General features: G+C 34.5%; 1 protein-coding gene across 1 annotated transcript; it reads right to left on the bottom strand.

The window, feature by feature from the left end:
- Positions 1 to 896: 896 nt before the first annotated feature.
- Positions 897 to 5,429, bottom strand: LOC107484282 (galacturonosyltransferase 8-like). Its single transcript, XM_016104894.3, has 3 exons — positions 5,274 to 5,429; positions 2,138 to 3,334; positions 897 to 1,172 (listed from the first exon to the last, which is right to left on the bottom strand). The coding sequence occupies exons 1-3, from the start codon at positions 5,427 to 5,429 to the stop codon at positions 897 to 899; spliced, it is 1,629 nt and encodes a 542-aa protein (XP_015960380.1).
- Between the last annotated feature and the right edge of the window lie 19,769 nt (positions 5,430 to 25,198).

The following is a 25,198-nucleotide window of genomic DNA, read 5'->3' as shown; positions in this document are numbered from 1 at the left end:
GAAATACAACAAATCATCAATATACACAGTATTCAGCATGAGAAGAAGCAGAAGTATGAATCATCAGAAAAAGACATGAAGCCACCAGCCGCTAATCGTTGATGATGATGTGTTTCAACCATGTATTGGTGACGTAAGAGGAGATCTGAGGTCTCCGGCTAACGCAGAATGGTGAGCGCGAACGACGATAGGTGGTGGAGGGCACGTCGATGGAGATTAGGGCTCCAGATCGAGCAGAGATGTAGCTCCAGGGAGTTCAGCCGCGAATGCTAGGACGGGTTGCTGAATGCTAGGACAGTGGCGCGTGGCGGAGAGTCGGTGTCCTGCGGCACATCGGAGGAGAATGCTTCGCCGTCACAGGTCCAGGAATTGCTGGCAGCAACGGAGGGCGTGTGCGAGCGAGGTTGGCCCCAGAGCTCGTCTGCGGCAGCGACGCAGGTCGACGGTCACGCAGCGACTGCTTGGGAGGAGATGTTCAGCTTCAACAATGGGGGGTTTTGGGAGAACCGTAGCCTACCTTTCTGAATACAGCAATTGAGGGAATATTGAAAAAAGAAGGGTTAAAAAAACTGAACAACCATTTAGTTTAATTAGGGTAAAAAGGTGTTAATAATCACTTTTTATTCATATTGGGCCTTAAAAACAACCCATTGTAGCCATTTTTTAGATATTTCATTGGCTCTCTAGCGGACTCAAAAACGAGTAATACATATGAGAACTAAGTCAACTAACAAAGTATTTTACAATTGGAAAGATGCAAGAATTTTTATTGATAAGCTAAGAAATCCTGTTAAAAAGTATATACGCATTGAAAGTGAGAATCTAGTCACCATTAAGACAAACCAACAAATAACTACTGTTGCACCTCTCACAACTTAAACAGTAAACATAGCCACTTAGATACCAAAATTACATGCCTGAACAAAATCTAACTCATAGTCAACATACTTTGTCCAAAGTGGCTTAAATTGTGTCATGGCAATGTCAAGCCATGGCTTCATGTTACCATTGAAGTGAACCACTGCTGCGTTGTTAATCTCTTCCATGCTAATACTTGGGTTATACCCAAGTCCTAAAACATGCCATGACTTATCCAGCGGCTTTGTCGTTGAGTAATACGTGATTAGACCAGGAGGCAATGTCCCTAGTTTCCAGAGTGTCCGGTTCTCATTCTGCAGTAGTAAGAGAACTGGATATGTTGAACTCATAATGATGTGAAATGAAATAAATTGATGTATTATGAGACCGTATCATATATGCGCAGTGGTATACACACATGCTACACTTTGAAAATGCATCCTCTTTCTAGAATCATTGATAGTTTGGCATGATGATGTGTGATGTGCGAATTAATATTACTTAGAACTTAACAACATCGTCAAGTATGACGAAAACTTTTATGACTGAATATCCATCCCAAGCCTATGATAATTTTTTTTGAAGAATTACGAGCCTTCAATAAAAAAAACTATTTTTGTTTCTTGATATTTAACTTTGTAAAACTGAATAACTCTTTTATCAATGATATTTTTTCACAACATAATTATATAACACATTAATCACTAATATATCATCCATTTAATTTTTATAAGTAAAAATAATTTAAAATTTACTAATATTTTTTAGTTTTACATAGTAAAATTAGCTAATGTATTTAAAAAAGATAATAAAAAATAAAATAAAATAAAATAACTAGACAATTTTAATAATTATTCTTAAAAGACAACGAGACTCCTAAAAAAAAGATTTTGCCAATTCTAGTTGATTTTTAATAGATAAATCAACAATTTTTTTTTGTTACTAGAATAAATCAATAGTTTAATATGACATGTAAGGTTATTCCGTTAATATAGAGGAAAAATATTGACAAATAAACTAATCAATCTCAAAAAAAAAAAAAAAAAAATAAAATTCAGAGGCAAAAAAGATATTTTCTTTTGTTGAGTACCTCATTGTTTTTTGAGGTTGTTATAAGCAGCCGTTTAAGATTTGTCTTCTCAAATATTATATTAATTTAACAAAAATCCTATGGGGTCACATGTTCTAGTGCTTTTAAGTTGTTCGTAAATGTTAAACAAGAGCATCAAGGTTGCAAAATAATTGTAGGTAAGTTAACAGATTAGCTTCAAAGTCTTACCAGATTCTGCCAATAATGATATTCTTCTGTGCATTTTTCCCTTCTCCATGCGTCCAAATCAAAGAAATTCATTCCATAAGCCCAAGCACAAGCTTTTGGATTAAATTTTGCTTTGATCAAGGGATGCGAGAAATTCATGTACTGAGCATATCTATGGAATGATCCAAAGCATGTTTCTACAGCTCCATTCACCTTGCCATCCATATCAATTTTCCATAACCCAGTGAGGTCCTTTTGAACAACTATATCATCATCCAAAAATAAAATTCTGTGAAGCTTTGGATACATTTCTGGTAAGTAGAATCTCAAATGATTCAAGATTGATAAATATTTGGGATTCCTAAACTTCATATTTGTGGTGTCCTTTGTAGCATTCTCAAGCTTGTTCTCAAAGTAAAATCTTTGAAGGTTAGCAGACTCCAATTGCCGAAGGACTGGAACATAGGAAGAATTCAGGAATTTGTAATCCTCAACTGCCTTTACCTCAATATGTGCACCATTATAATCCTTCAGCTTAAACATCACTTGCATCGCTCCAAGATTCATCTTATCAGTTACAACATGAAACACATGCTTCCAGGGTTCCTTTGCATTTTTGGTTGCTGAATTTACCACAACAGATGCCGCAACAACATTATCAGAGAATATGGCATAATGGTACAGATTAGGATCTTCAACTTCTGGTATCAACCTCATTGTGAGACAATGCAAGTTCTTTGGAATTGACTTCGCAGCGATCAAGCTCGAGAAGGCACCTTGCTTCTTCGCCTTTGTTAATTGCTCATTCACAGCGAAAATTGTATCCTTCAACTTCTGAATCTTGAGCTGGATAACAAATGACTCCTTCGCTTCGCCAATCACCTGACGTGTGGTTTTAATACGTTCCTTCACTTCTTTCTCAAACTGCCGAACAACTGATTCGTCCACAAGGACTGCGTCATTGCTTAGAAGAGCCCTATACTGAGGTTCGCTTATTAAATCTGTCAAGTTTCGTGACAATTCTGCAAAAATCCTGACAAGTTTTGAGTTCTCGAGCTTGAGCTTCCTTGCATAAGATGCATAAACCAGAGCCAGAGACCGATGATCATCTGCTTGCTTACGGATCTGATCCAAGCGAGGCTTGAGTGGATCATTTTTAAGAGCCAAAATGGACCTTCTAATTGAATCAAATTCGTTTGTGACGACACCATCAAAATTCTAGTTCACAATCACAACGCAAACTCATCAATCTAACTTCATCGACTCTCCATAGTTGCCTAGAAAACTTAGAAATAAAACTTTAAAAAATTAAAAAACTTCTTTCACAAATATAATATTTCTAAGTGGGTTTGGATTAGTTTATTTATAAAAAATAAAATATTTTTGTTAATTTTAGACATAGATATTAGTTTGGATTGATTTTTTTGAATAAAAAAAATGTTAGAGTTATATTAAAATTTATTGTTTTTTGTCATTGGTTAATTATTAATGTTTAAAAGAATAAGATAAAGTATATTATTTGATTACTAGATTAAAGATATTATATTAAAGAAATTGAGTTAATAGTTAAATAATAATAAAAAATAATAAATTTTGATGAATTCTTAATATTTTTTATTTTTAAAAGTAACATATTTTTATTTAATTTTAAACTTATCGAAATATATCTTTTAAAAAATTATTTTTATTAAAAAATTATTCATTTTTCTAAAATTTAACTACTTTATTTAAAAAAAGTAAAAATAAAATATTCTTAATAATTATTTTTTTTAAATTTATTCAAATGTAAAATAGTTTTTATCTATTAAAAAAATAATTTTTTAAAGTTAATATAAATTAACTTTGAATGGATAGCACAAAAAGAAAAGCTACATTTATTTGTTGAGAATGTTAACATTCATCAAACTTATCACCATAATACAAGAACATATTAGCATAGTACCGTCATCAAAACAGTTGCCTATCTCATTAGTAAATTAATAATAACAAAAATGCCAAAATACTCCTCAAATTCAAAACGAACAAAAACACTCCGAAAGAATATAAAGGAGGCAAAATAACGAAAAATTTTCTTTTATAAATAACATATTGTTTTTATATTCGGAAAATAATTTGTCTATTTTGGTCAGAATTTTGGTGAGACTAGATAACTATTTAGCAAATGAATACCAAAAACCAAAAAGAAATTAATATTTAATCGTTTCTTCGTTTCCCATAAAAAATTGATTATGTAAACAAATTTGATTATTATTCTATTACAAGTTTGATTATTCTACTATATTAAGTTTGATTATATTGATAGTTGATCATTTAGTTAAAAGAATATATATAAATATGCAAAATAAAAATGTCACGCCATCAAATTAGTTATTATATATCTATGCAAATTTATATATATTGATTCACACATCTTTTAAATTAAATAATTAATTATTAAAATAGTTAAATTTGTCATATTAAGATACTCAAACCAAAAAACCTCAAAAATTGATTCAGTTAATTATTCTAAATTCTATACGTGTATAAAGGAAGAAGAATAAATGTTTAATTATTCTATTGGTCTTTATAGTATCACTAAATTTTTAATTAGGTTTTTATATATATTTTTTTAATACTGCTTTTAATTTTATAATTAAGTCCTTGCCAATATAAAAAAAATAGAGTTAGTGGAATATTTTTCATAAATTAAAGGTATTTACAATTAAGAATTTATTTCATTAAAATTTTAAGATTTTTGACACGAAAAAGATCTAATTACAAAACTAAAATTAATTTAATGATTTAACTAAAAAAATATAAAAATTTAATTATAAATTTAATAAAATTATAAAAACTAATAAAATAAATCGACATAATAATAATAATACATGAAAAAAAGTAGCCACCAATCAGCTAAAATATGTCGTTGCTTATTTGGTTTTTAGCATTTTTGTGAAAATCATAATAACATTGAACAAAAATTACAAAATCATCAATTAAACTCAACTCATCCCACCAAATCATCTTTTAGAATTAAACTAATGCAGAAGCCAGAAGCCAACTCAAATAAAAAAAAAAATAGTGTCTGTTTCTTTTGGAAAAAAATAAAATCATAGAGAAATAAAGCAAAAGGGGAAAAAAGAAAATTTGGAGAAGGAAGTGAAATTGAAGATGTTACCGAGTGTTGGCGCTGATTGGAGGAATAAACAATGGCTGTGAAGAGAAAACAGAAAGTGAACAAAGTGCAGAAGGTGATGGTAACGGCAGAGAGCAATAGGGTGAATTTGAAGCTAAAGATTCGGATCAGTGGGAGTTGAAATCTAGGTTTCACCATTTTGGGATCCAAATATTGGTTAGATTGACAATTCACACAATCATGCACTTGAATTTTGTTCCTCTAGCCTACACATTGGCCTCTTTACTGGGAGGAGAGAAAAGGTAAGTGTTGGATCATTTTACAAACTAACACAAATGCTACGTGTTCAACAATTGATAACTATCTTACCTAAAATTTCGCTTATTTCTTAAAATACTTATTTGAATAAGTAAACCGATTTTAAAAATTTTAGATAAAATAATTTTATAATGTAAATCCTATTATAATTTTATATAAAATTTCAATTATTTTGTACTCTATTATTTTATCATTTATGTGATCAATTCGGTTGTCAGAGTCTTATTATATGCAAGGTAGTGAACTCATAATTTTTACCTTGATTCGTTAAGCTAATTTACAATCGTAATTCGTTGAATCGTAAGACAGAACGTAAATATAACTCGTAAAATATAAAAATTTAAAAAAATTTAATAGTAAAAACTAATTTTATAGATAATAAAATAAATCTCAAATAAACTAAATTACCCATAGAATTATGACTAATATATATATACCATAATAAGTCAAAAGTCACAATTCAAGACAAATTCATAAATCAAAACACAAATTCACAACTCACAAGTTCATACGATACTAAAATAAATTCAAGTAGCAACTAAACCAACCAAACTACAAGAATGAACAACTAATTAACTAAAATCTAAACAAGTTATTTAATAATCATTCTATTCTTCATCAGTCATAAAATCTTCACAAGTTTCACAAACTTCTGCATTACCATCTGTAAGAACTGAGGTTTTTCAAGAAAAATCGTTTTAATAAAATAATAATTTTAAGTGCCCGAGATAGATTCAAAATTTAGAAGTTTTAATTTGAAAATATAAAGATGAAATTTGGTTTCAATGAATTTTTCTGAGTCAGAAAATGTATTCTTGGCAAAAAATCGAGAAAAATTGTGAACCGGCGATCGAACCGGTTTAAGCCTAACCAGTACTGTGTTTTGTGAAAAATAAGATTTAGAAAATTGATTTATTATTTTTAAAAGGACAAAAAATAATTTAGAATTAAAAATCGGAAACTAATCTGAAAGGTTTTGGCCCAAACTAGGCCAAACGGGTTGGACCGGGCCCAAACCGATCCCAAGGCCCAACATATAAGCTCATTAATGAGCATTTCAACTCATTTGAGGCAAAAAGAGAGAGAGAGGGGGGCACGGTTTAGAAGAAGAGAGGAGAAGAAGCCATTGTTGCTATTCACCTCCTCCTTCAAAGCTCTATAACTTTTGATCCGGAGCTCCGATTGATGAGCCGTTTGTGGCCACGCGAAACTCTCAACGAGCACTTCCTTTCTATCTAAAAAATCTGGTAAGAATTTGAATCTCAAGCTCTAGTTTCCCAGCCCTAGTTCTGTGCATTTTTATGTTTGGTTTTTGAGTAGATTTTGTGGTTTTGGTTGTTTAGGTGATCTCTAATAGCAGGTAATTGTTGGATTTTACTCCTAATCTCGTTGGGCAAGGTAAGGTTTTACTAAACTCTTGTGTTTAGTTGTTTTGTTTATCTTAGGTTTTGATTTTGGTGATATATATGTTGTTAGTTTGAGTTTTGGTGTTTGTTGGAGTTGGTTGAGGCTTTGGATCAAGTTTGGTGGCTTCGTTTTGGTGTTTTGGTGCGTTTGGAAATCAGCTAAGGTATGATTTTGGTTTTCTTTATGTAATATGTAATGTTTCTGGACACTTAGGCTAGTTGACCTTAAGATAGGATTGAATGCTTTGGGTTTATGTTTGATTGTATGTGATTTTGATATTTGGGAGTAACTTGTATGATAGTGATGATGATATGGAATTTTGGTATGAGGAGTATATAAGTTTGATGATGATTGTTAGTATTTAATGATGATGAAGATTGATGATGCATGTGTGATTTAACTGTAATTGAGGAAGAATTGATGATTATTGAAATTGATGAGGTTTTTAGTGATTGTTCATATTGTTGATGGTTGATATTGATTATGAGTGTTATGATAGTTGTTGATGTTGAGGAAATTGAGGATAAATGTTGATAATTGTTATGGTTGTTGAGAGTTTTTGGTTTTGTTGATGATTATTAATGAGTTGTGTTGATTATGGTAAATGATGGTGTTGGTGTATGATGTGGGAATTGGGTAATGATGATTTTTGAGGATTGTTAATGGTTGATGCGGGTTGTTGATGTTAATAAGGTTAATGGAAAGTGGAAAATGTGAATTTGGTTGGATTTGGAAATGTTGAATTGTTTAGAAGGTTGTGTGATTGAGAAAGTGGTTGAAGTAGTGTTTGGTATGAATTTTGGTTATTTTGGTATGGTTGAAATATTTTGAAAGTTGAGGTTTGGCAAAATTCTGCATAATCTATTTTCTGACAGCAGTTTCGGACACTTTTTGGGAACGATCTAACCATCACAATTGTATGAGATTAATTTTTCTTGAATCTTTGTGATGTGTAGAAAAATCCTGGAAAATTTGGTTAAAGTTTAACGGTTGGATTAGGAGATATAAATTTTTGAAATTTGTTACTTTAAAATTGATTTTTTTGCTGCTACATAATCAAACCAGCAACTTTCCATGTTGTACAAGATGGTATGTCGCAGTTGTAAAAGATGGTATTTCGCAAGGATTTGAAGGAATACGTGAGATTGTCAATAAACAAGGATATATATAAGCAATGAAATGGAGCATAAAGGGAGTTAATTCAAAGCTTAGGAAGAAATTTTGAATCGAACAGTTTTAATATGAACATCATTAGGGAAAATAGTACAACAACTTAGAACAACTTCAAATTGAAATGGAGGGAATTAGTTTGTGTTTTTCAAAAGAAAATATACAAATCCAACGTTTTTCGAAACTATTAAACTAAGTATAAATAATATGTTATACTGATTTAATTTCAAATCAAAACAAATCATGCATGGTTTATAAATTAAAGCTTGTTTGATGTTAAGGGCAAAATATTTTCTTTAAAAATCTTGGAGGATACTAAGTACATAATTAGGTATGGATAACCATAAAATTACAGTAAAGTTGGAAGAAAATCAGCTTCTATTCAAAGAATAAATTCTGAAATAAAATTTTTCATAAATCAATAAAAGATAAGTGGTATATCACAAATAAACAAAATTAAACTATATAAAGAAGTCTCAGAATTTATGTAAACAAAATTCTAGGCTGAATTAAAAACAATCCCATCAAAATTTAAGCAAGGGTTGTGGATACAGCCAAGTAAGAAAAGATTTAAATTGAAATTTTTCTCAAAGAGAATCTGAAACAAGTACTCAAGAAGGAAATTGCAAGAAATGGTATGTTGCACCAAAATAAATCCAAGTTCAAAGCAAGCAGCATAGAGTTGGTAAGGTATAGGATAAATGTTTCAAACGATTCAAGCAACAATTAGGAACATAATCAAGCAAGGATATATATGAATGACGAGATATGATGAGAAAATATCCAAGACACATTCCAAGAAAGAGATCAAGAACTGGAGATTTCAATGCAATTGATAAGGAAAGAGATAACGTCAAGCACGAATAAAGATTATATGTCGAAACGGAACTAATCTCTAGAACTTAGTTTCTAACATCCCCCAAAACCTCGTGATTCATGTTATTTATCATTTCTACTTTGTCTATGATAACCCATTAGTGTTCCCATATACATAAGTCATTAGTATTAAGTTGGCCAAACTTGATACAATGAGGTATGCAATGGTAAACTAATAGCGTTATTCATCAGACAATCATGCATATAAAACACAAACTCTTGTCACAAGACAAGTCTTAAGGCATGACAGACACTCAGAGTATGCAATGAAGCATAGTCAGTCCACTCCCAAGGCTCTACAGGAAGGACTGGTTTGATACCATATTGTAACATCCCGTCCAGCAAAATACCTTGCTTAAGTCAGGGTATTTCTACTAGAAATAACATTACGTAACCTTCTCTAGTATTAACTACCTAATTATCGAGCCTTTGTATCGAGTTCGCATTTCAGTTTTAAGAAAATGTCAAAAAACTTTGTTTTTATTCATTAAAGTCATGTTTCAAAGGTTTCCAACAAATAATAATCACATACGTATTATTAATAATAATTCTTATACAAAAGAAACCAAATAAAACTCAAATACAATATACTAAACCTACCCCTCCATGTAAAATAAAATCTCAAGGGACAACAGCGAGGGGACTCTATGAAAGCAACTAGAACCATAAAGAAAACCTATGAATCGCTCACAACTTCAAAATCGTGTCTTCCAACCTGTGTCGCTGAAAGGGTGGAAAATTTGGGGGTGAGAACCAAACCATATGTTCTCAGTAGAGGAATGTCGTGAAAGTAAAGAATAAAACGCAAATAGTTAATTTCATTAAGAAATATTTAAAAGAAAATTGTTTTCATTTGCAGTGATCTTTACTCGCCTTATAAACCTTTTATTTTGAAAACCAACGGCATAACATTCAAAAATCCAAAATCTTATAAAGCATCAGTTAATTATCCAAAATTCTAAACCCATATTTTCCTTTATAAAAATCTTGAAAAGCTTTCCTAGGCCGTATGAATGACTAATCTGTTCCAAGCATAGGTTCATTAAGTCTATGCTGAACCAGCTCAATCTTTCATACTTACTAAACCTCAAACACAACTCAATCACGGCCTCAGGCCCAAGCAATTCAACCAACACCCAATTCACCACAACCCAACCAATCAGTTACAGACACAAGTAATGAGGTTCAAACACAATCAAGAGCAATTATATCAAGTATAGCAATTAGCAGTTAACAGAATTATTCACTTAGGCAAACCAATTACAATATACACACCCAAACAATGTCACATAGATGCATATGATGAATGTCTAGTCCTAGTGCAGGTAATGAGCTCATTTTTCAGTTTCTACCCACTCCCGACGTAACCCAGCATTACTAGCCGGATATGGCTTTCCTGTTGGCTATACCCCTGTGTACAGGAAATAACCTCTCTGCCACCACAGGATCCACTGCACGCAGGAAATAACACATCTGCCACTGCAGGGATGTATGCCGACACACCTTCTGTATATAGGAAATAACCCTTCTGCCACTACAGAAATAGAACAGGTGGTCACGGTACTTCTGTAGCAGGAAATAACCCCTCTGCCTTACAAAATTAAAATATGGATCTATATCGCAGAAAAGCATTCTCAGTGGTCGCACCACTATCTATCTGACTGTCTCAATGCAGCAGATGATCATACAGGTGTCTCTGGAGTTGCCTTAATGCAACAAATGAATAAACAAACATCTCTTAGGTTGCCTCAAGCAACAAATGACCTTTCAACAGGTCCTCTGCTCTTTATTCTCTTTTATAATCATAAATACGCAAGCGGGACAAAACCCACGTCCTTGCCAACAATTTCATAATCTGATTATCTTTTCTCCAAAGAATTGTTGGAATTATCATCATTAAACAAGTCTTAAATATTCGTTTTGATTAAGTCCTTATGTTTTTATAAAAATCTGGACATAATCTCCTCTGAAAATAGGACTTAACCACCTTTACGGGCCCAAACTAAACAATTTACCAAACTCTCTTCAACCTTTCCAGCATCACATCAATTCAGAATCAAGCAAATTTCAACATTGAATCAGCCATATAACACTAAGGTTCATCTTTAATTTTATAAACTCATAACTGTCACTAAGACATCCTCAACACTCTTTTTTCTTTTCTATTTTTAATATAGCAAATAAACTTGGAATTGCGCAAACTTTATGTCCTGGCATTCATATTGAAATAAGCTTTCTAACAAATCAAAGATCATAATTTTTTGGTTTCTATAACCTTAGAAATAGAGGAAAAACAGTGACTGCTCTGCAGTGCGTAAAACCAGAAAAACAACAGCAACATGTGATATTCAAAATTTATTATAAATTTCAAGTTAAATCCAATGAATTTAAAAATTAATATAGTTCAACTTCACTCATCCAGGTTTGTTTCTTAATTAGTTCTGAGTTAATAGCATTTTTAATGAAGAAGTTACATAGTCTGGAAGTTAAGTAAAAATAAGTCAGAATCTGTTTTAGAAACCAACAAGCTTAGTACTTTCCAATTTGAATAACTTTTATTACAAAACTCTAAATAAACTAAAATTTGGTTTGGGAACTCCTAGCTCATCCAAAAACAAGTGTGTCTTGGCTGTAACCCAATTGTTATTCAATTTTAAGAGTTACAATCATTGGAAGTTGATGCATAGCTTGCTGAAATCTGTTTCTTTTCAGCTTTGACCACCAATATTCAAAAATTCACAACTCCCAATCCTTAACTCCTAAAATTTTGAAGTTTTAGAGAAATAAACCAAGTTAATCAAATTTTATAACAAAATTAGTTTCACTTCAAAACTCAGCTCGTAGAAGTCGCAGCAAGACACACAAGTTGCTGTCTTGTTTGACCTTTTCTGCTGCAGGACAGATTTAACAACCTAACTCTAAAAATTTGCCATAAATTGTATATTTAAAAAAAAGGACTCATTTTTCCAATTTAGTTCCTTATATTCCCAAGTTTAGCCCAGAATTGGTCTCATGCAATTCCGATCATTACATAATTAGTTATAGCTTTTCAAAGTTGCTGACTTAGTTTAGAAATTATGCAGAAAATCAGATTTTAGAATTCAACTTTGAAAAATCATAACTAATTCTCTAGTTAATACGAAACCTTCAAAATTGAATTTTCACAATTACACTTAATATAATTTACTTAACATTTAAATTCTTATCATTTCAGTTACTATAGAGTCACTGATTCACTTTCAAAGTTGCCGTTTAATTTCAAGAAAACCTGATTTTCAACAAACAATTTAGTATTCAAAATCCAACCCTTCAATACCCCTCAAAACCAATTCCAAATCAACCACCAACCAAGTTCATTAACATTACAATATACCAAATAACAGCTCAACGGCAACAAATCCAACATAACCCATTAAAATTCAGAAATTCTCAACAATTAGTCATTAAACAATTCCCAATGCACATAATCAATAAATATCACTAATCAACAATTCCAAATCACAATCTCAACCATTCCAATCACAATTTCAGCCACAATTCAATATTCACATAATCAATCAATTACTCACAGCTATTAAATCTATTTGCAGTTATTCAATAAACCTTGTAGGCATTCTTAAATTAAAATCATTTTAAACCCCCTACCTCGATGTCGTGATTAAAAGAACCCAGTGGCGGGATTATGACGAGGCAGCTGGCTAGACCAATAATAGCTATGCAATAGTTTCAATCAAGATAGCAGCGGCGTTAGCTCCCACAATAGTGATCATGGTTGCAACAAAACAAAGATTTCAAATTCACTAGAATTGAAAGCAGAAGCGGCTCTAAAAATTTAAAACAGAGCACAGGCCGATTTTGAATTAAAACAAGAAAAAGCAGTTTAATAAGGAATTGGCAGAATAGAGCGTGCAATTGGAGCAGAAATAAGGGGGAAAGGCTAACCCAGACCAATGGATGTTGAACCTAATTAGAACGGGAACAGGGCAGCAGCAATTCACAGCAATCCTCCACGGTGGTTCTGGCAGCAGTAACACACTACCAGTGGCTCCATTCAACGGCAACTCCAACAAATCAGAAGAACGAATACCAGAATTAAAAACAACTGTATCTATAGCAACTCCAAATCGACGGTAACAGTGGCACCAACTCCTTCTTCTTCTTGCGTGCAGAGGCGTTAGTGATGGCTAAGGTTCGATGAAAGTGGCTCTCCCTGGTGGTGGCTTGTACAACATTTGTGACCGCTGGGGTTTCACCCAGCAATGACTCCTCTGACGGCGACGACTAAGGTTCCGGCAGCGGCGGCAGCGAGACTTCTCTCCTTCTCTCGCCTGTGTCACCCTCTCACTCCGGTACGACAACTACGATAGCTATGGTGGAAGTGATGCCCACCGGTGTTGCTCCCCCTTCCCCTCTTCCCTTTGTGACTCGCTCTCTCTCTCTCTCTCTATATATATCTTTCTTTCTCTGTTTCTCTAAATCAAATCCTCTTATTTTCTGTTGGTAGTGTGTGGTTTGCATTAGGTATGGATGGATGGATTAGAATAAAGGAATACGTGGATCATTGGAAAAAGGGTGGGTGGCAGTATGCGTGTGTTAGTGTAATTGATTAGGAAGTATACGTATTAGATAATAATAGTACGTATAAAATAAGAAACATAAGACTAGAAAAAATATATATGAGTAATTTAACAATTTTACAAAATATTTATGATAGGATAACAATTTAGAATTCAAATATAATACTATAAAGATTATTTTCAAAACACATAAGATTTTATCTATCAATATATCAATGAGCTCAAATAATTACTTTTGATTTAAATTATAAAGTAAACATACTAATCACATTTTATAAAATATGGTTTAAATCCTAATATCAATTACCTAAATTAAATCATATAACTTTTTATTATTTTTCCGTCACCAGAACTTTAATTTCAATTTATATAAAATAACTAATTATAATAAAAATTGTACATAAACATTAACTTAAACTTAAAGTATTTAATCATTCCTAATAAATTAATCTTTTAAGGGCTCAAATTAATAAAATAATCATAGTTTATCTGTAATAGAAATTTCTGAAATTAAATTGTACAATTCTTTCTTAATACGTGGTGCACGAAATTATGATCTCTAACAATGGTGCTCAACTTGGTATGCGCGTTTATAACTCAGCACTTTCTTCACAACTTCGCACAACTAACTAGCAAGTGCACTGGGTCATCCAAGTAATAAACCTTACGTGAGTAAGGGTCGATCCCATGGAGATTGTTGGTATGAAGCAATCTATGGTCATCTTGTAAATCTCAGTTAGGCGGATAATAAATGATTATGGAAGTTTTGAATAGTAATAATAAATAAACAGAAAATAAAGATAGAAATACTTATGTAAATCATTAGTGAGAAGTTCGGATAAGTGTATGGAGATGCTTTGTCCCTATTGGATCTTTGCTTTCCTACTGCCTTCCTTCAATCCTTCTTACTCCTTTCCATGGCAAGCTGTATGCAGGGCATCACCGTTGTCAATGGCTATTTCCCATCCTCTTAGTGAAAAAGGTCTAAATGCTCGTGTCACAGCACGGCTAATCATCTGTCGGTTCTCGATCATGTCGGAATATAATCCATTGATTCTTTTGCGTTTGTCATCACGCCCAACATTCGCGAGTTTGAAGCTCGTCACAGCCATTCAATCTCTGAATCCTACTTGGAATACCACAGACAAGGTTTAGACTTTCTGGATTCTCATGAATGCCGCCAATAATTCTAGCTTGTACCACGAAGATTCTGATCAAGGAATCCAAGAGATATGCGTTCGGTCTAAGGTAGAACGGAAGTGGTTGTCCGTCACGCGTTCATAGGTGAGAATGATGATGAGTGTCACGGATCATCACATTCGTCATGATGAAGTGCAACAAGTATCTTAGAACAGGAATAAACTGAATTGAATAAAAAATAGTAGTAATTGTATTAAAACTCGAGGTACAGTAGAGCTCCACACCCTTAATCTATGGTGTGTAGAAACTCCACCATTGAAAATACATAAGTGATCAATGTTCAGGCATGGCCGAATGGCCAACCCCCAAAGTCTAAGAACTAAACGTCCAAATATGGATGCTAAGATAAAAGATGAAACCAAGATGTCTAATACAATAGTAAAATGTCCTATTTATACTAGACTAGCTACTAGAATTTATAGAAATAAGTAATTAATGTAGAAATCCACTTCCGGGGCCCACTTGGTGTGTGCTTGGACTGAGCTTGAGCTTTACACATGCAGAGGCTTCTCTTGGAGTTAAACGCCAAGTTGTAACGTGTTTTTGGCGTTTAACTCTGGTTTGTGACGTGTTTCTGGCGTTTGACTCCAGAATGCAGCATGGAACTGGCATTGAGCTCCAGTTTGTGTCATCTAATCTCGAATAAAGTACGGACTATTATGTATTTCTGGAAAGCTCTGGATGTATACTTTCCAACGTCATTGAGAGTGCACCATTTGGAGTTCAATAGCTTCAGAAAATCCATTTCGAGTGCAGGAAGGTCAGAATCCAACAACATCAGCAGTCCTTTGTGAGCCTCTTATCAGAGTTTTGCTCAGGTCCTTCAATTCCAGCCAGAAAATACCTGAAATCATAGAAAAACACACAAACTCAAAGTAAAGTCCAGAAATGTGAATTTAGAATAAAAACTAATGAAAACATCCCTAAAAGTAGTTAGATCCTACTAAAAACTACCTAAAAATAATGCCAAAAAGCGTATAAATTATCCGCTCATCACAACACCAAACTTAAATTGTTACTTGTCCCCAAGCAACTGAAAATCAAATAGGATAAAAAGAAGAGAACATACTATACATCTCAGAAGATCAGTGAATATTAGTTCTAATTAGATGAGCGGGACTTGTAGCTTTTTGCTTCTGAACAGTTTTGGCATCTCACTTTTTCCTTTGAAGTTTGGAATGATTGGCATCTATAGGAACTTAGAATTTTAGATAGTGTTATTGATTCTGCTAGTTAAGAATGTTAATTCTTGAACACAACTATTTTTATGAGTCTTGGCCGTGGCCCTAAGCACTTTGTTTTCCAGTATTACCACCGGATACATAAATGCCACAGACACATGACTGGGTGAACCTTTTCAGATTGTGACTCAGCTTTCCCCTTTTTACCCTTGCCTTTTGGTTTTAAGGGCTATTGTCTTTTTCTGCTTGCTTTTTCTTTTTCTTTCTATTTTTTTTGCCACTTTTTTTTCGTAAGCTTTGTTCTTCACTGCTTTTTCTTTCTTCAAGAATCAATTTTATGATTTTTTAGATCATCAATAACATTTTTCTTGTTCATCATTCTTTCAAGAGCCAACAATTTTAACATTCATAAACAACAAGATAAAAAATATGCACTATTCAAGCATTCATTCAAAAAACAAAAAGTATTGTCACCACATCAATATAATTAAACTAATTTCAAGGATAAATTCGAAACTCATGTACTTCTTGTTCTTTTGAATTAGAAACATTTTTCATTTAAGAGAGGTGAAGGATTCATAGAATTATTCATAGCCTTAAGACATAGTTACTAGACACTAATGATCATGTAATAAAGACACAAACATAGATAAACATTGATGTCCTTGAGCTATTCTCCTTGAAGACAGAGAATCAAGAACAAGGAATGAGTCCACCTTAGTGATGGTGGCGCCTTCTCCTTGAAGGACCAATGATGTCCTTGAGCTCTTCTATCTCTCTTCCTTGCCTTTGTTGATCCTCCCTCATTGATCTTTGATCTTCTCTAATCTCATGGAGAATGATGGAGTGCTCTTGGTGTTCCTTCCTTAGTTGGTCTATGTTATAACTCAAGTCTTCTAGAGAAGTGTTGAGTTGTTCCCAATAGTTGTTGGGAGGAAAGTGCATCCCTTGAGGCATCTCCGTGATTCCTTGGTAATGAGCTTCTTCATGTGTCTTGGGATCCATGAATGGGCTCTCTTGTTTGCTCCATCCTCTTCTTTGTGATGGGCTTGTCCTCTTCAATGAAGATGTCTCCTTCTATAACAACTCCAGCTGAGTAGCATAGATGGCAAATAAGATGAGAAAAAGCTAGCCTTGCCAAGGTAGAGGGCTTTTCGGCTATTTTGTAGAATTCAAGGGAGATGACTTCATGAACTTCTACTTCCTCTCTAATCATGATGCTATGGATCATGATGGCCCGATCCATAGTAACTTTGGATCGGTTGCTAGTGGGGATGATGGAGCTTTGGATGAACTCCAACCATCCTTTAGCCACAGGCTTGAGGTCCAGTCTTCTTAATTGAACCGGCTTGCCTTTGGAGTCTCTTTTTCATTGAGCTCCTTCCACACATATGTCCATAAGGACTTGGTCCAACCTTTGATCAAAGTTGACCCTTCTAGTGTAGGGGCGTGCATCTCCTTGCATCATGGGCAATTTGAACGCCAATCTCACATTTTTTGGACTGAAATCTAAGCATTTCCCCCGAACCATTGTAAGATAATTATTTGAGTTCGGGTTCATACTTTGAACATGGTTCCTAGTGTTCCATGCATTGGCATAGAAGTCTTGAACCATTAGGATTCCGACTTGTTGAATGGGGTTGGTCAGAACTTCCTAACCTCTTCTTTGGATCTCATGTCGGATTTCCGAATACTCATTTTTCTTGAGTTGAAAGGGACCTCGGGGATCACCTTCTTCTTGGCCATAACTTTATAGAAGTGGTCTTGATGGGCTTTGGAGATGAATCTCTCCATCTCCTATGACTCAAAAGTTGAAGCTTTTGTCTTCCCTTTCCTTTTTTTAGAGGTTTCTCCGGCCTTAGGTGCCATAGGTGGTTATGGAAAAACAAAAAAAAGCTATGCTTTTACCACACCAAACTTAGAATATTGCTTGCCCTCGAGCAAGAGAAGAAAGAATAGATGAAGAAGAAGAAGATATGGAGGAGAGGGAGAGAGGGTTGTGTTTCGGCCAAGGATGAGAAGAGAGGGTTGTGTTGTGTGAAAATGAAGAAGAATAGAGGGATTTATATAGTGGAGGGAGAGGGGTTAAGGTTCGGCCATATTGGGTGGGATAGGGATTTTGAATTTTGAAGGTAGGTGGGGTTTATGGGGAAGAGTGGATGGATGTGAGTGGTGAAGAGGTGATGGGGAAGAGAGATTGATGTGATTGGTGAAGGGTTTTTGGGGAAGAGTGTTATTAGATTGTGTGAAGATGAGAGAAAGTGAGTTGAGGTAGGTGGGGATTCTGTGGGGTCCACAGAACCTGGGGCGATCTGTGGGGTTCACAGATCCTAAGGTGTCAAGGATTTAACATCCCTGCACCAATTAGGTGTGTAAAATGCCATCTCTATGCAATTCTGGCATTTAACGCCAGCTTGATGCTTGTTTCTAGCGTTAAACGCCAGCTCTATGCTTGTTTTGGGCGTTCAACGCCCATTTGCAGCATGTTTCTAACGTTGAACGCCAGTTCCATGCTTGTTTCTGGTGTTCAGCGCTAGCTCTTCTCAGGGTGTATTCCTGGCGTTTAAATGCCAGGATGCTACTTATTTCTGGCATCCAACGCCAGATCCATGCTTTGTTCTGGCATTGAACGCCAGCCAGATGCTCCTTACTAGTGTTTAAACGCCAGTAAGCCCTTCCTCTAGGGTGTGCTTTTTCTTCTGCTATTTTTTATTCTGTTTTTAATTTTAGTATTTATTTTGTGACTCCACATGATCATGACCCTAATAAAACATAAGGAACAATAAAATAAAAATAAAATTAGATAAATAAAAATTGGGTTGCCTCCCAATGAGCGCTTCTTTAATGTAAATAGCTTGACAGTGGGCTCTCATGGAGCCTCACAGGTGATCAGGTCAATGTTGTAGACTCCCAACACCAAACTTAGAGTTTGGGTGTGGGGATTCAATACCAAACTTAGAGTTTGGTTGTGGCTTCCCAACACCAAACTTAGAGTTTGATTGTGGGGGCTTTATTTGACTCTGTATTGAGAGAAGCTTTTCATGCTTCCTCTCCATGGTTGCAGAGGAATATCCTTGAGCTTTAAACATAAGGTAGTTCCATTCAATTGAAGGACTAGCTCTCCTCTGTCAACATCAATCACAGCTCCCGCTGTGGCTAGGAAGGGTCTTCTGAGGATGATGCATTCATCCTCCTCTTTCCTAGTGTCTAAGATTATGAAATCAGCAGGGATGTAAAGGCCTTTAACCTTTACTAAGACCTCCTCTACCAATCCATAAGCTTGTCTTACTGACTTGTCTGCCATCTGTAATGAGAATATGGCAGGCTGTACCTCAATGATCCCCAACTTCTCTATTACAGAGAGTGGCATAAGATTTATGCCCGACCCTAGGTCACACAGAGCCTTCTCAAAGGTCATGGTGCCTATGGTACAAGGTATTAAGAATTTACTAGGATCTTGTCTCTTTTGAGGTAAAGTTTGCTGAACCCATGTATTTAGTTTAGTAATGAGCAAGGGAGGTTCACCTTTCCAAGTCTCATTACCAAACAACTTGGAATTCAGCTTCATGGTAGCTCCTAGATATTGAGCAACTTGCTCTCCAGTTACATCTTTATCATCTTCAATGGAAGAATAGTCTTCAGAGCTCATGAATGGCAGAAGGAGGTTTAATTGAATCTCTATGGTCTCTATATGACCTTCAGATCCTTTTGGGTCCTCAATAGGGAGCTCCTTCTTGCTTGAGAGACGTCCCATGAGGTCTTCCTCATTGGGATTCACGTCCTCTCCTTCCTCCTTAGGTTCGGTCATGTTGATTATGTCTATGGCCTTGCACTCTCTTTTTGGATTCTCTTCAGTATTGCTTGGGATAGTACTAGGAGGAGTTTCAGTGACTTTCTTACTCAGTTGGCCCACTTGTGCCTCTAAATTTCTGATGGAGGACCTTGTTTCACTCATGAAACTTAAAGTGGCCTTAGACAGATCAGAGACTATGTTTGCTAAGTTAGAGGAGCTCTACTCAAAATTCTCTTTCTGTTGCTGAGAAGATGATGGATAAGGCTTGCTATTGCTGAGCCTATTTCTTCCACCATTATTAAAGCCTTGTTGAGGCTTTTGTTGATCCTTCCATGAGAAATTTGGATGATTTCTCTCCATAAGGTTCACCCATGTAATTTACCTCTGCCATTGCAAGGTTCTCAGGATCATAAGCTTCTTCTTCAGAAGATGCCTCTTTAATACTATTGGATGCATTTTGCCATCCATTCAGACTTTGAGAAATCATGTTGGCTTGCTGAGTCAACATTTTGTTCTGAGCCAATATGGCATTCAGAGCATCAATTTCAAGAACTCCATTCCTCTGAGGAGTCCCATTACTGACAGAATTCCTCTCAGAAGTGTATATGAATTGGTTATTTGCAACCATGTCAATGAGTTCTTGAGCTTCTGCAGGCGTTTTCTTCAGGTGAATAGATCCACCTGCAGAATGGTCCAGTGACATCTTGGAGAACTCAGATAGACCATAATAGAATATATCCAGAATGGTCCACTCTGAAAGCATGTTAAAAGGATACCTTTTGGTCATTTGTTTGTATCTTTTCCAAGCTTCATAGAGGGATTCACCATCTTTTTGTTTGAAGGTCTGAACATCCACTCTAAGCTTGCTCAACTTTTGAGGAGGAAAGAACTTAGCCAAGAAGGCCGCGACCAGCTTATTCCATGAGTCCAGGCTATCTTTAGGTTGTAAATCCAACCATGTTCTAGCTCTGTCTCTTACAGCAAAAGAGAAAAGCATTAGCCTGTAGACTTTAGGATCTACTCCATTAGTCTTAAAAGTCTCACAGATCTGCAAGAACTCAGTTAAAAACTGGTAGGGATCTTCTGATGGAAGTCCATGGAACTTGCAGTTCCGTTGCATTAGAGCAACTAGTTGAGGTTTTAGCTCAAAATTGTTTGCTCCAATTGTAGGGATTGAGATGCTTCTTCCATCAACCTTCGAAGTAGGTGTAGTATAATCATCAAGCATCATCCTTGCATTATTATTTTTGGCTGCCATTTCCTCTTCTTTTTCAAAAATTTCTGTAAGGTTGTCTCTAGATTGTTGTAATTTAGCTTCTCTTAGTTTCCTCTTCAGAGTCCTTTCAGGTTCAGGATCTGCTTCAACAAGAATGTTCTTGTCCTTGCTCCTGCTCATATGAAAAAGAAGGGAACAGAAAATAATAATAGGGATCCTCTTTACCACAATAGAGAGATTCCTTTATGTTAGTAGAAGAAGAAAAGAATAGAAGAAGGAAAAGGTAAGAATCCAAACACAAGGGTGAAGATAGGTTCGAATTCTTGAGATGAAAAGAAGTGTTATTAAATAAATAAATAAATAGAAGAGGATGAGAGGGAGAGAAATTCGAAAATTAATTTTGAAAAATAAGTTAGTGATTTTCAAAAATTAAAGGAAGAAATAAAATTAAAATTAAAATTTGAAACAATTAGTTAATTAAAAGAATTTTGAAAAAGAGGGAGGTAATTTTCGAAAATTAGAGAGAGAAAAGTAGTTAGGTGGTTTTGAAAAAGATAATAAACAAACAAAAAGTCAATTAGTTAGTTGAAAAAAATTGAAAATCAATTTTGAAAAGATAAGAATTTGGAAAAGATATTTTAAAAACAATTTTTTTTTTAAATTTTTTTGAAAAAGATATGATAGAAAATATATTTTGAAAAAGAATTGATTTTTAAAATTAGAATTGACTACTTGACTAACAAGAATCTAAAAGATATGATTCTAGAATTTAAAGATTGAACCTTTCTTAACAAGAAAGTAACAAACTTCAAATTTTTTAATCAATCACATTAATTGTTAGTAAAGTTTTTGAAAATCATGAAATAAAGATAAGAAAAAGATTTTGAAGAATATTTTTAAATTTTCGAAAATCATAAGATAAAAATGAAAAAAATTTGATTTTTGAAAAAGATTTTAAAAAGATGAGATTTTTAAAATTGAAAATTTGACTTGACTTATAAGAAACAACTTATTTTAAAAATTTTTGACTAAGTCAACCCAAAATTTCGAATTTTATGAGAGAAATAAGGGAAAGATATTTTTTTGAATTTTGAATTTTTAATGATGAGAGAGAAAAACACAAAAATGACTCACAATATGAAAATTATGAATCAAAATTCATGATGCATGGAAGAACACTATGAATGTCAAGATGAACACCAAGAACACTTTGAAGATCATGATGAACATCAAGAACTTATTTTTGAAAAATTTTTGAGAAAAAGAAAACATGCAAGACACCAAACTTAGAATTTTTCAATGCCTAGACACTATGAATGCAAAAATTCATATGAAAAATAACAAAAAACATAAAACAAGAAATTTTAAAGATCAAACAAGAAGACTTGTCAAGAACAACTTGAAGATCATGAAGAACACATGCACGAATTTTCGAAAAATGCAAAAATTTTTTTTAAAACATGCAATTGACACCAAGCTTAAAAATTGACACTATACTCAAACAAGAAACACAAAATATTTTTGGTTTTTATGATTTTATAAATTTTTTTGGATTTTATTTTATATTTTTCGAAAACATATTTTGGAAAAAGGAAGTAATGAATCCAAAGTCCTCGATCAGAATTTCAGGGATCATGTAATGTTAGTCTAAAGCTCCGGTCCAGGAATTAGATATGGCTTTACAGCCAACCAGGCTTCAAAATGTTACATGAAACTCTAGAATTCATTCTTAAAATCTCTGAAAATTTTCGAAAACAGGTGATAAATTTTTGAAAATTTTTTTTCGAAAATAAAACAAAAAGAAAATTACCTAATCTGAGCAACAAGATGAACCGTCAGTTGTCCAAACTCGAACAATCCCTGGCAACGGCGCCAAAAACTTGGTGCACGAAATTGTGATCTCTAACAATGGCGCTCAACTTGGTATGCGCGTTTATAACTCAGCACTTTCTTCACAACTTCACACAACTAACCAGCAAGTGCACTAGGTCATCCAAGTAATAAACCTTACGTGAGTAAGGGTCGATCCCACGGAGATTGTTGGTATGAAGCAAGCTATGGTCATCTTGTAAATCTCAGTTAGGCGGATAATAAATGGTTATGGAATTTTCAAATAGTAATAATAAATAAACAGAAAATAAAGATAGAAATACTTATATAAATCATTGGTGAGAATTTCAGATAAGTGTATAGAGATGCTTTGTCCCCGTTGGATCTCTGCTTTCCTATTGCCTTCCTTCAATCCTTCTTACTCCTTTCCATGGCATGCTGTATGTAGGGCATCACCGTTGTCAATGACTACTTCCCATCCTTTCAGTGAAAAAGGTCAAAATGCTCTTGTCACAGCACGGCTAATCATCTGTCGGTTCTCGATCATGTCGTAATATAATCCATTGATTCTTTTGCGTTTGTCATCATGCCCAACATTCATGAGTTTGAAGCTCGTCACAGCCAATCAATCCCTGAATCCTACTCAGAATACCACAGACAAGGTTTAGACTTTCCGGATTCTCATGAATGCCGCCAATAATTCTAGCTTATACCACGAAGATTCTGATCAAGGAATCCAAGAGATATGTGTTCGGTCTAAGGTGGAACGGAAGTGGTTGTCAGTCACGCATTCATAGGTGAGAATGATGATGAGTGTCATGGATCATCACATTCGTCATGGTGAAGTGCAACAAATATCTTAGAACAGGAATAAACTGAATTGAATAGAAAATAGTAGTAATTGCATTAAAACTCGAGGTACAGCAGAGCTCCACACCCTTAATCTATGGTGTGTAGAAACTCCACCGTTGAAAATACATAAGTGATCAAGGTTCAAGCATGGCCGAATGGCCAGCCCCCAAAGTCTAAGAACTAAACGTCCAAAGATGGATGTTAAGATAAAAGACGAAACCAAGATGTCTAATACAATAGTAAAATGTCCTATTTATACTAGACTAGCTACTAGGGTTTACAGAACAGAAATCCATTTCTTGGGCCCACTTGGTGTGTGCTTGGGCTGAGCTTGAGCTTTACACGTGCAGAGGCTTCTCTTGGAGTTAAACGCCAAGTTGTAACGTATTTTTGGCGTTTAACTCTGGTTTGTGACGTGTTTCTGGCGTTTGACTCCAGAATGCAGCATGGAACTGGTGTTGAGCACCAGTTTGCATTGTCTAATCTCGAATAAAGTATGGACTATTATATATTGCTGGAAAGCTCTGGATGTCTACTTTCCAACACCATTGAAAGCGCCCCATTTGGAGTTCTGTAGCTCCAGAAAATCCATTTTGAGTGCAGGAAGGTCAGAATCCAACAGCATCAGCAGTCCTTTGTCAACCTTTTATCAGAGTTTTGCTCAGGTCCCTCAATTCCAGCCAGAAAATACTTGAAATCACAGAAAAACACACAAACTCATAGTAAAGTCCAGAAATGTTAATTTAGCATAAAAACTAATGAAAACATCCCTAAAAGTAGCTAGATCTTACTAAAAAATACCTAAAAACAATACCAAAAATCGTATAAATTATCCGCTCATCAATACGTATTAAATTGCCAGGCACTATATCCTCGGAATAAGCATGGAAGTGTCCCAGGCACTATATCTTTGGAATGATAGTGTGCCAGGCACTATATCCTCGAACAAAGCATGCTAGGCGCTATATCCTCAGACGTGGCAGAAAGGCGACATCCGAAAGGATGTGTCGGGTTGGCATTCATAGACCGACAAGTGATATCACGAGCCAATAAGATAGACATTCATCATATGCATCTTTTATATGCTTTTTTGCTTTGATTACTTGAGTTTGACTAATTGTATAACATGCCTACTTGCTTCTTAAATTACTTGCTGTACATGTATGTTATTTGTGTTTTACTTGCTTGCATTAATTGTGATTGTCTGGTGCTGAGGAGGTTAGGAAGGCGATGGCGATGGGATCGCATGAAGGTTAAGGTGGTGAAGGCTTTGGGATACAACGGTGTGATTAGTATTAGTTAGAATTCCCCTAAGTTTAGATAACCTTGTTTATGGTTTATGGCTTAATTTACTTATTATATTCTAAGCTTGAATATCCGTATGTGATGTGAAGCTCTAGGGTTGCCTTCAGCGTCCCAGAGCCTTACATCTTACATTATTGAGCACTCTTACCATACTGAAAACCTCCGGTTCTCATTCTATACGTTGTTGTTGTTTTTCAGACGCAGGTTTACAAATTCACCCAGTGAAATTGCAGACATGGTGA

This window comes from Arachis duranensis, chromosome 4, assembly GCF_000817695.3.
Source record: "Arachis duranensis cultivar V14167 chromosome 4, aradu.V14167.gnm2.J7QH, whole genome shotgun sequence".
NCBI classification, from domain to species: Eukaryota; Viridiplantae; Streptophyta; class Magnoliopsida; order Fabales; family Fabaceae; genus Arachis; species Arachis duranensis.
This window is presented reverse-complemented; position numbering and strand designations above follow the sequence as displayed.